Here is a 13,143-nt window from a genome sequence, read left to right as displayed (position 1 = left end):
TTAGAAAACAATGTGGGATTTTAATATTTGTTTTCTGTGACATTGTCATACAAAAAGACTTACAAACTAACCTTGGGATGGATATACGGACAATCCCTTAGAATAGGGTAGCTGCGCTACTAAAAACATTTGCGACATCAAAACAATGTCTTTTTTAATAGAATAATAATTAAAATATTTTAACTTTTTATTTGAAAAGTTTGCTGCTGTTTACATATCCTGCTAATAAAATTAAGGGAAAATATCAATGTGAGTGTGCGCTGGTCTGTTTGTTTATCCAGGAATCAAATAATATTCACTGAACGATTCTTAATTTAAAAAAAACTTTTCCTTATGTTCTAAGTAGGTTTTAAAGGGAAATAGTTTTACTTTTGTATAATATATTAACATTAAAATCAAATATATGAAAATGGATGCTCGCATTCTTTTTTGGGGGGGCAGTGTTACTAAGGAGGGGGGGGGGGAAGTTCTGACACTTTTGCGTAAACAGTGATTATAGGCTTTGTCTTTGGACTGAGAGGATAGGTTATTAGGGATAAAATCATTCTTATATGATGAATTTCCTACAGATTTAAGATTTTTTGGATATGCCTCCAGGTTCCGGAGCTCCAGGCCTCCAGGTAGTCTCTGTACAGGTAAAAATTAAAAATAAGATTTTTTTTGAGTTAGAAGTTAACTTATAAAACAAAATATACTTCTTTTTGATCGTTATTCACATATTTGAAGAAAAAACATACATATTTTGTCTCATAAGCTGACATCTAACTCTTAAATTTTTTTTTTTCATTTTTACCTGTAGAGAGACAACCTGGAGGCCTGGAGCTCCGGAACCTGGAGGCCTATCCAAAAAATCTTAAATCTGGGGGAAATTCATCAAAAAAGAATGATTTTATCCCTAATAACCTATCCTCTCAGTCCAAAGACAAAGCCTCTAATCACTGTTTACGCAAAAGTGTCAGAACTTCCCCCCCCCCCCTTATTATTACTTAACAAAATGTACAAATGAATGCTTTAATAGTTTAAACAGGCCAGAAAAAAGTTATTGAAAGAACAAAAAAATACAATTTTTGATAATTACCTCTATCATAAAGACTGACAGACACTTGTTTTAGAGTAGCATTGTTAGGATTAGTTTTTCAAATAAATACCCATTATCTAAGCACAAAATCTTTTGATTTTGGAAAAAATCACTTTTAATTATTCTGTAAAAACTTCACATTGTTTAAGACTAAATAACAAAAATCAACTAAGGTATTTAATCAAAGAAATTTGTATTAGAGGGTGTCCAAAAATTATTTATGTCATATTTTTTTATTTAATCATGTATAGTTTTAACTACATCTTTTTCCTTTGATATTTTAATAATTCTTTTAATAGCGGAGCAACAATATAACTAGATCCTGTTTTGTATTCTTAAATAACAATGTAGACACCATGGAAACTGTCCCAATTTTGTATAACTTTTGCGGAACATGTTCCAGTTACGTCATATACGTTTCGGGAAAGAGAAAGGGAAGGGGGGAAGAAAATCTTTTCAAAAGAGATGGGGAAAACCCCCTTTTCTCCCATCTCTTTTTTCTTCCCCCCTTCCCTTTTTTTTCTTTCCCCCTTCCCTTTCTCTTTCCCGAAACGTATATGACGTAACTGGAACATGTTCCGCAAAAGTTATACAAAATTGGGACAGTTTCCATGGTGTCACAATGTATATATATAGGATGTACGTGAATATTATAACAGTGGCTAAATTGTCGTCAATCTAGGTTATTAACATTGAACTTATTTATTGGTGAGTTCGTTCATCTAGTAGGAGGGGAGGTTTTGGGGTTAAAGGAATGGGTGGTATCGTAAATTTAGCCCGCTGCAAGTTTCATTTTACCAGAGTACTTGAAAATATATGGTGTAAGGTATAAGTAATAATATATCCATTGCCTTATTAATACACTAAAGGAGTTAACGTTTTGTGTATGTAAAACTGTCTAGTTCCTAATAATAAAAATTAAATTTTTCTGTACACCCGACATACATAGATTAAACAATCAATGACATTATGCAATTACAGAGATAGGAATACGTAATCCCATGAACAAATAAAAGAACTCGACAGTCGACAAACAGATGTTTAAAGCATGAATTTAAGAACATGACAAAAAGGATTTAGATTAATTTAGGTAGGTTCCTTAAAAGAAATTTCTACTAGAGCACTGAAAAACCTAACGCTGATTATCTAAAATTAATTTAAATAAGGGAGGAGGGGTTTGTTTTACTTTAACCCCCTTCCAAATTATTAGTCCATAAAAAATTTATGAGGAGGTTATTCCGTGCTCGCCAACCACTTTGAGGGGGAGCCCTAATTTTGATTCTTTATTCAATTAATCATGATTTCAATATTCAAAATAAAATCTAAAGGCATTTTTTATACTTTTTCCTCTATTTCTGTAATTAAAAAGCAGAAAAACAATTTGAAATTATTCATAGACATGCTTCTATTATTATTGACGGACTAATGTTTTAATACCTATCGGTGCTGCTCTATAAAATGGTTAAATCTATACATTTGTCAAGGACGCCAAAGCTTTTTAATTTTTTTTTTTTGGGGGGGGGGTTGAATCTATCTGGATAGGGTAGGTGAATGGCTGGCAGCCGAAGCGGGGGTAACAATTACATGGGGGGTAATACACCTAATTTTTTTAAGGGGGTGGGGGCAATAAAGTTACATATTTTGGAAGTGATATGCAATAAATCAAAAATGTATCAATGACATGAAACTTATTACATTAGCACTTTAAATTCCTAAAATCAATTTTGCTTCTTAACTAAAACGTCATACTCAGTGATTTCTCAGCCTATATTTACTGTGCTACTTTTGGATATAATTGTAAATGTTTTTAGCTTTACTTTAGATTGGGATCAGAAAGTATTTTTCTTTGCGGTAACAATGAAAATTATTTCTAGTGTGGCTTTCAAACTAATTGATATCCGCTGGATTAGAACCAGTGCTGAGCGACTCTGAAAAAATGTGTATCGTTTACGAACACTAAAATAAAAAAAAACATAAAAATGTATAGCCCTCGGGTCTTGCAAAACTGGTCTTAATCTTATAATCTTTCATTTTATTTTTGATATCCGCGAAAAGCTGTATGTAATACGATGCAATGAATAACTTTTCAAGTATGGCTTTAAAACTGATTAATATCCGCTGGATTACAACTAGTTCTGAGCCATAATGAAAAAATATGTATCGTAACGCATAATAGACAATTTTCTATAAATTCTACTATAAAAATCTCAAAATGTATACCCCTCGTGGCTAACAAAACCTAAAAATTTTCATTTTAATATCTGCGGAAAGTTGTTTATAACACGGAGCGATAAATAACTGGTCAATTATAGCTTAGGATAGAAAATCTTACCTGCAATTTTACTAGGATCAGTTATTGTTGGATCAAACTCTATTCTACATTTTCCATCACTAAACACTGAATAAATGACGAATAAAGATATAATAAATAGCGCAGCTACTATATAATTAGGGCATCATGCCCGTAAGTCCATCTTTTTGCAACTAAGCAAAACTCATACATGATGGAACATAGACAACTGTAATCAAGGAACAGGGACTATTGGCGATAAATTGATTAACTTTCTCAATTATGAAACACAAAAATTGTGTAGATTACAATTAGCGGTTGAAATGTTTGAACTCTCAACTTAATCTACCAACCAATCAGAATTCAATATTCTCCAAAGTTGTTGAGCCAACGAATTAAAAAACGTTACGATAAAACTTTGGGTACTAGTGTAATAAACAGCCCAATGTCCCCTCCATCCCTGAACTGTTATAGCTTAAGATCTCGATAACCACCAGACAGATTGGTTCCGTTTCCAGGGAATATTCAACTGGTTTTTAGACAAATTATTTTGACGTCTAGGAGCCCCACCCCCCCTCTCAATTTTTTAAAGAAAGAACTGCCGCTCATATTCAATTTTAACACTATTTCAATGTATTTATTCGGTCAAATAACAAAGTTAACTAAACAAAAAATTAGAACATTTTTTTAGTAATTTAACATATGACTAATGTACAAGTAAAACACCATAAAACGAGTATAATTTTTTATAAGTGGGATATCTATAACAATTATTTAATTTTATAAATACAGTAACTTAATCAAATGAAATATTATAAACTTGTCAATATGATATTATATTACATTTCAAGAAAGGCATTTGTAAACTTTTAATTTATGAAATGACTTCCTAATTTAAAAAAAATCGTCAAATTAAATAGTAATTAAATAGTAGGAATGCTACTAAATATATATTTGTTTTCATCGACTGAGTTAATTCAATATGTATACTATAGTATAGTATTTGTCAGGTAGAAGGGGATAATGGGCTGTTTATTACACTAGTCCTCAAAGTTTTCTGATACTTTGGCTTAAAAACTTTGGGGAGGTGACTTTTATTGAATTATAATTGGTTGGTTCATTAAGTTAAGTGTCAATATAAACTATTCAAGCTTTTCAACCAATAAGAGCTAATTTAATATATACTAATTCGTCCATTGTCTTATCCCCAAAATCCCTGGTTGATATAGTAATATCATCCGAAAAATGGAAGGGTGAAATTAAAAATATGCGCGCGTTATTTGCGCACATAACTAAGCAATTTAATTTTGGAAAGTCCACATAAATTTTCTATTAGTCATATAAAATATTTATTTTTTCTTTGTCTTTATAATTGTAAATAATAAACAAAGCGGATTTATTCTAAGTAGCACGGCTACTCTATACATATAGTACGCCAATCACTAATATTTATATGTGGAAATTTTCCTTGACTAATCAAAAATAATAATTAAAGTCAGTTTTATAATTTATTTATTTATAATCCGAGCTGTACAGAAGTGGAATTTAGGTTGGTTTTTACAAACCGTTGCTAAAATTAAGGGGTGTGATGTGAATACATAAATCCCCTAGGTATACAACCCTCTATTCTCCACTTAACCAGAGTTAACACCCCCCTGATATAGCCAGAGGGTAAACAAATTTGTTTGCTTCGCAGGGTTAGGGCAAAGGAGGATTAGGTCCTGCAAGGTTATAGCCCTCTACAAGGGTTAAGCATAGCACAAAAATATACCATTATTTTCAGTTTATTTTAAATGTTATCGAGAAGAGTTCAGTGTCCAACATGCGCTTTGAGGAAAAGCCCCATTTTGTTTTTCAAATTGCTAATGTCTTTATTTTCATAACACTGTAGTTTCCCTCATAAACTCGAGAATATTTGGTACTTTTTTAGCTATCAATAAGATTAGATATTCTGAAAATAACTAGGGTATCATTAAATCAACTAAGAATATTTGTTTTATATCTGCACTACTTATGGATATAATTATCCTTGTCCTAACTAAACAATAAGGCAACTATATATATATATATATAGTACATATATGCATATTTAGATATAACATAGTTGCACTATTTATGGATAAAATTGTCCTTGTTATAACTGAACAATAAGGCAACGAAAAAGTAACTAAATCTAGGCATTGAAAAATTTGTCTTCCCAAATTTCAAAGCGGAAAGAAAATATGGGGAAAATTTATGTGTGTCTAGGGGGTTCGTTTGTGTGCATTTGTGCAAGGGTGTTTGTGTGTGTGTTTGGATATGTGTGTGAGTGTAAGGGTGTGTGTATGTTTAGATTTGGTTGTGATTTAGAGGGTTTGTTAAAACCATTTAAATATAATAATTACAGTCCTATATGTTACGACGATTGTTCAAATATTTTATTTATCTTTAGTTTGTCGTTTTTAGAAATCTTTAAGTTTATTTTAAATTTTTTTTCTTCAAATTTTCCAATAAAAGGTTAAATAATTTGAAAAAAAATCTATGAAAATTTGCCTATATCTCTAAATTGCCTAGGTACATTTTTCTAATAAATTCATGCTCATTTAAAATATATTAATTGGACAAAACTTTGCCTTTAAATAAGAGAAAAAAAAGACAATAACACAAAATTTGAGAATTATTTTCCAAAGCTTGTTAATATTTTTGCAACAATTTTGAAACCATCTAATGAGCGTATATTTATTTATGCACTCTAATTGTTTGTGTGTGTGTGTGTGTGTGTGTGTGTGTGTGTGTGTGTGGACGTGTTTGTGTGTGTTTGTGAGTATATGTGTGTGTTTTTGTGTGTGTGTATGTGTGTGTTGCTGATGGTCACTTTATATTAATAAATTGCCGGTTCAACACGACATTTTCAAATTGTAGATGTTCAGTTTAGATTCATTGTAAGAATGGATATAGGACATATGGATATATTGACAAGGAAAATTTGTCGTAAATATAGCTTGCTAATATGGACCTCACTAATTTGTCAGTTCGTTTATCTATTATAGGGGATGGGATGGGTAAAGGAGGAAGATGGGGGGGGGGGGGGTCATCATTTTAGCGACCTTCGAGTATTACTTTAGTAGAGTACATACAAATTTGGTGCAAAATCCAAGTAATGATTTATCGAATATATTATGTATCTGTAAGAATGGCAGAGAAATAAGGAGCTATGACGTCAATTATTCAAATCTTTGACCACGTCAGTTTAAAAGAGAAACAAACTTGATTTTAGAGATGTTTCGCTTACTTCTCACATAAGCCTTGGAATCGTCAGTTGCTCTCTAAATTATGCCTAACTATTACAGGAATCATTTCTAAAGTTTATAACTCATGAGATGTTCCAAAATGATAAGATTGAATCAGTTATTTTTTATTTAGTTTTATGAACGTTAGGGATGCCTTCAAATCCAATACTATCAGGTTAAAATTATAAAGCAGGATTTTATCTCTATTAAACTTTAATTAATTATTAAAGGCATTATGTTTCGGCAAAATTAGAAGAGCTTTAATATTGGATATTAGTAGCTTGCAGCCTAAGTTTTTACTTAAAGTGCCTAGTCGAGCAAACAACTATCCCCCGCCTCTCCCTAATTTTTTTTTATAAATTCAAAATAAGAGGGTGGTAGTTTTTTATTATGTTTGCTTAGGTCAGGTTAAGTTAGGTTATATTAGGTACAATATGGCCCCGTAGGATTAGAACACCGCAGATATAGGACATTTTATGCAGATTAAAATTACCATGGTAAAGTTTGGAAATTTTTACTTTGTACAACCCAATCAGAATATAATATTACATTACCCAATAACATTTTTAAGCTAACGAAAGTCAGAAAGTGTATTAACTCAAGGGATCCAGAGATTAGAATGGATAAGACAATGGCTGATTATTGATGTATCTCCCCAATGATTATACACAAAATTACCCCTTCTGTAGATTACACTTAGTTGTTGAAGCGTTTGGACAGTCAATTTAATGAACCAACCAATTAAAATTTTATAAAAGTGCCCAATGTCCCTGCTCCCCACCCTGCTAGGGGTCAGTATAATTTACAGTTCATATTCTTCCCTCCCTAGCTCTCTGAATGAACCAAGTGAGTGCCCCCATCTTACTACATATAGTCGTAATATCAAAACAGCACAAGTAAAATTTTTAACTCAACATCTAGGGGATATTATAATTTAAATTTATAATGGTACCCAAAGCTTTATAATCCTTATTTAATGCCTCAAAATCTTTGGGTACTTTTCTCGAGTTTTTATTGGTAAGTGCCAAATTATTATAGTACATATTTTTATTCAATAACTTTAATTTACAAAATGGTATTGTACATCAACTGTCCATTGTCCTATCCCTTAAGATCCCTGGTGGTTAAGGTTAATGGCCAATACTACGAGATGATAACGTACTAATTATGGGTCGTGTATACACTTCTGCAAAATGGTAGATAAGTCAAAATAGCAAATATATGATATTATGAATGAAGCAAAAAGACATGGATCTAAAGGGATAACAAAGGCCGATAAAATGATATACATCCCCCATAATGTTGCACAAAATTAACCCTTCTATAGATTATAGTTAGTGGTTGAAACGTTTAAACATTTAACCAAATGAACCAATCAATCTAAATTCATTAAAAGTCTCCAAAGTTATTTAGCAAAAAAAAATTGAAAACGTTATCATAAAACTTTGGGGACTTGTGTAATAAACAGCCCAATGTCCCTTCCCTCTCTATAAAAAAAAGATAAGTTTGTGCTGTTGTAGTATTTTTGCAATTCTTATCATTTACAAATGCAATACCTCGGCGGAATTTAGATATACATCAATAATGTTTATAAGTTAAAATCATAATAATCTTAATACAATACCACGAAAGAGCTAGATTTTTTTTTTTATAATTTTTAAAACTATTCAGGCAGCTTTGGCATGATGCTTTAAATAAATGTATGCATTAATATTTATTACTACAGTTCAACTGCAAGATTTAAACCCATAAAGATGGGCAATAAACTCCTATTTGTTAAAGAAAGGAATGTGGATTATTTATATACGAAAAAGTTAAGAAATTTAGTAACATCTATTTTTTAAAAAATACATATAAATTGATGGATAAAGCAATGGTCTATAAATTTATGCAAAAGTCTAATTAATGCAAAATTAATCCTCAATTGATGTTTGGACACTTCTAGTTTTTGCAAATCAACCAGAACTTAGTTTAGTAGCCAAAGCTTTGATCCCCAAAAAGTTGAGAAATTGTGAACTTTTGTTATAACTATAGGTAAAATTTACACTCCAATGTTTTCTCCCCTGCCCCCCCCCCCCCTCTTAAAATCTGGACAACCTAGAGTCATTACATTGATTTACATTTACAAAAGTTTTTAATCGACTTAATGGTTTTAATGAGTTCCCCATGGCGGATGTATTTTCGACTTATCAATAAGATTTAAGATTTGATTCTTTATGAAGATTATCGACTTGTCGTTTTTTATGACAATAGGTATTTACTATTTACTGTAGTAGATAAAATTTGCAATTTCTATAAATCAAACCTCTACTGTTTTATATAAACACTCTATTACTTGGCATAACTGTAAGTTATCATTATTATTTCTATAGCTAACCAGTTAAATCAGGTTTTAAAGCTACTCTTTTCAAGTAAGGCTTTGAACCCGATTAATATCCGCTGGATTAGAACAGGTTCTCAGCATAAATGCATCGTTTTACAAACAATTTTTCGTGGATATTAAAATAAAAATCATGACTAAAACTAATACCAGTTTTGGTTTTAATCTTATAATTTTTCATTTTTATATTCGCGGAAAGCTGTCTATAATAGGATACGATATTTTTTTATCTCTCAAGGTTTACACCCCTCTGACACAGGGGTTGTGCACCATTTTTTAGTTTATTTTGGTTTAATAGGACAATCTAGTTCATAAGTAACATATACAAGGAAAACGGACGATAAATTTACTCCCCTCATGGAGTAAGGGAGGGGACAATGAATCGAATATTCAGATATTAGGGTTCTCAAACCTTGGGTACAAACCCAAAGTCTTTGTAAAGGATTTAGCAAGATTTTGGGGACAAGATTAATTGCCCATTGTCCCCTCCCTAACCCCCTCTAATATGTCATTGGTTAAGTAATATGAAAACTAAACTATCAAGCTACTAACGGCTGTGACCTAGCATTTATGACAGAAAAATGGCCTTAAACCATCCCAACAATGAAAAATATATTTGATGATTGCCTATCTAAAATGGAGAATTCAACTTGTTAAAGTGGTTTGTGAGATCTTAACAAACAAACGAAAATATCTTACAACATTATATAGTAAGATATACTTATTTCTATAGTCTCTGAAATAAATTGTTATTAAAATAATCTATTAATTCCGCAATTTCTTGACCGATTTTACCCGCAGGGACTTTCTAAATATTTGTTATTGCTTGTTTCTTACAATCTGTAATCGATTTATTATTACTTGAATGTTGCACTAGATTTTTATTTACTTTAATGAAATGATACCCGCAACTGGTTAAAATAACCATACCCCCCTAACCCATTCACCCTGTTTACCCCATCCTCTCCTTTCCTGCTGAATAAATCAACTGTCCAATAAATGAGGAACATAATAGCATTCTAAATTGACGTCAAATTTTACCCAGTCAATAATAATATATTGAAGTATATCATATTCTTCTTTATAAAGTAGTAAAAATATTAGTCTGTAGCGATGGATCTCGCTAACCGCCGATCCGATATGGTTTAACTTTACACCTCGGGGCTAAAAAACTGGTTTTAATCTTATGATTGTACATTTTTATATTCCTAGAAAGCTGTTTATAATACGATGCGAGAAATAACTATTCTTTTACAAACTTTGTTGTAAATGTATGTTTTTGTTGTATATGTATGTTTTGTATTGATAGGTTGGTTCAATCAAGCAATATCCACACTTTTCTACTAATTTTATTCTACACAAGTGGTAACTTTAATGACTTCTATATTTATTTCTATTTAATGTTTTTTTTACTTTACAGGTTTTTTCAAACTAATATACTGACATATTGTGCGATGTAATGGTTTTTTTAGATGGAAAGTTACAAAAAAGACATGGATGACAACATCCATAAAAGCGAAGCACTGAAACGGTAGGACAAACGGACACTAACACTTGTATAGTGTCAGATCTGAATAATCAGAACATAAATGTATAAATGTCGAAGCAAAATTGTAAGTAAAAATGTTAAAAAACTGCTTGATACAGAATAATGTTTATGGTCATACTTACATTTTAGGACTTGATTATAGAGTTGCTTCGCTTAAAATATTGTACTTTGTTGTCCCAGGAATCAGTATACCAAAAATCAGATCAATCGGATTATTAGATCACATAAGAATTTGATGTTAAAAAAGTAAAAAATCAACATGATAAAAATGGACGTACGGACATTCTGGTAATGATTATGGAGTTGCTACGCTATCTAAATCGTACCTAACTACTACAGGAATCACAATGCAAAGTTTGAAATCAATAGGACAATTCTAACATGCCTAAATTAGCGAAAAAAGCTATCCGTTACGGACGGACGTACGGACGGACCGACCATAATTATAGAAAAACTTCGCTTTTAAAAAAGCTTCGCTTTAAAAAATATCTTGTTCCTCAGTTTAGTACGGAGAGCATAGAATGGACAGTATCCCTCATGGCCAAATATTCTATTTTTCCTCCAAAACTTTAATATAGAGGGGGGTTAATGGTCCACTTTTTGTGTGAATAAAAGTATAAAAATAATTTATTACCTTTAACTTCTTTTACACCAGAATACATCAGGATCTAAACAAATATATGAGTTTTGAAATAATCGATATATAATTACTTGGATGTTGCAACAGATTTTCATGTACTCTAATAAAGTGATACTCCCCGCTGGCTAAAATAACGGACCCAACATCCACCCCTTTTACTCAATCCACTCCCCTTCTATTGGATGAACAAACTGGCCAATAAATGAAGTCAATATAAGCAACCTAAATTGATAAATTTTTCCCTGTCAATATATCCATGTATTCTACAATATATATCAAATTACGAAATATTTTTTTTATTTCAAGAGGTTTCGTGATTCTTAATTTTAAGTATATTCAATATTGTTCACATAAGATCACTTTAGTACGAATCAAGACTTTTAAAAATTGTTGTAGATTTAATAAAATTTGAAGACGATTCAGCGATTGCAAATTGTGAATCAGTTTTGTAGAAAAATGACGAAAAGTAAAAAATTGTTAAAAAAAACAATTAACTGCTTCTTAAAGATGCTGATTTATAAAACCAGTAGATTTACAAATATAAACCAACAAACTGAAAAATAAGTATCAACATACTTTTAAAAACTTTTGTAAAATAAAAAAATAATCATATAATACCTTTCTTTGCAAAGAGCTGGTATCGAATGCTTCGTCAATTCCTAAAAGTAAATTAAACTTAATCAAACGACTACTATGATGTAAATTAAAAACAAAATTAGGTGATATTTTTGAAAATATATGTGTTGAAAAAAGACAAATACCTACATATACTACTTTAATAATCACATATAGTTAAGATAAGTACATACACACCTAAGGGATCTTGGACAAAATAGCTTCAGACAAAATAGCCTCAGGACAAATTAGCTTCTATGACAAAATAGCCTCTAGGACCAAATAGTCTCAACTGTTAATAAATAGGTGGTTTAGAATTTTGGTGGATTTTACAGAAAATGGTTGGTAGATTTTTACAATTTTTAATATTTCTTTTTCAATGGTAAGAGAGCGACTAGGCAGGCCAGGGGACAGAGCGCTGAAGCCATATTATTATCAGTTGAGGCTATTTTGTTCTCAGGCTATTTTCCAAGATCCCACCTAGGACAACAGCGATTTGTTTTCTAAGAAAGTATAGAATTGAACCCAACACATCCCCGACAACCAGAGGTCGCAGTTTAAGAAAGAGAGGGGACAATCGGCTGTCTATTACACTGGTCCCAAAAGTTTTCTCATTCGTTGGCTTAACAACTTTGGGGAATTTAGGAAATTTTGATTGGTTGGTTCAAATGTTTAGACCACTAATTTAAATCTAGAGAAGGGGTAATTTTGTTTTGCATCATTGGGGAAGTACATCCATTTTTTTCTACAACCATTGTCTTGTCCCTTGGCGCAGTTTACCTTGTATGAAAATGTTTGTATATCTGGAGGCATCCGTTCCAAGTCCAGATTCCAGGTCCACCAGGTCCTGCGGGTCCCAGCTGGAGGCTTAACAAAATCAAAATGAAATAATACCTTAGTCGGTAATTGATTAAATCTGATAGCAAGACAGTTGAACAATTGAAAGAAAGACATTTTAATAAATTTGACACATCAGCCAATAAGATATCTTTATGAAGAGAGGAGAAAAAAGGAGATTATATTTTTAGCGGGACAAAATTGTAATTGTAGATTATATTTCTGCTTTTATGAATCATATTTTAACCTCCTAACTGTATTAGATGCAGGCACGATGATAAAAACAAATCATGGAAAGAAAACGAATTGGATGGTTTCGTCCTATTTTAAAAGTAGCTTTTCTTCTATTTCTAGCCAATGCGGGGGGGGGGTCTAACCCTGCAGGGCAATCATTAACATTTACCTAACCTAAAGTAACCTAGCAAAAGATAGTGTCAAATACTTACCTAAAGCCTGGTAACCAAACCTATCCATATTGCTTTTTC

General features: G+C 31.5%; 1 protein-coding gene across 3 annotated transcripts in view; it reads right to left on the bottom strand.

Annotated features, from left to right (window-relative positions):
• LOC145334141 (copper-transporting ATPase 1-like) overlaps positions 1–13,143 on the bottom strand; it is a 96,499-nt gene extending 83,356 nt beyond the window's left edge. For 2 of the 3 annotated variants that reach the window (XM_080179444.1, XM_080179443.1), the window contains exons 1-5: positions 13,105–13,143; positions 12,602–12,688; positions 11,825–11,865; positions 11,201–11,234; positions 3,411–3,476 (exon numbers count right to left, since the gene is read on the bottom strand). In XM_080179444.1, the coding sequence (XP_080035570.1) occupies positions 3,411–3,476; positions 11,201–11,234; positions 11,825–11,865; positions 12,602–12,688; positions 13,105–13,132 (256 nt within the window). In that variant the 5' untranslated portion in view covers positions 13,133–13,143. Of the gene's footprint in view, positions 1–1,148; positions 1,240–3,410; positions 3,477–11,200; positions 11,235–11,824; positions 11,866–12,601; positions 12,689–13,104 lie in introns of those variants that run through there. The other variant, XM_080179445.1, reaches the window with a different exon arrangement.

This window comes from Acartia tonsa, chromosome 12 (genome assembly GCF_053477335.1).
Source record: "Acartia tonsa isolate MP-2025a chromosome 12, ASM5347733v1, whole genome shotgun sequence".
In the NCBI taxonomy this organism is placed as follows: Eukaryota; Metazoa; Arthropoda; class Copepoda; order Calanoida; family Acartiidae; genus Acartia; species Acartia tonsa.
The sequence above is the reverse complement of the archived record's forward strand: the minus strand, read 5'-3'. Positions and strand labels throughout refer to the sequence as shown.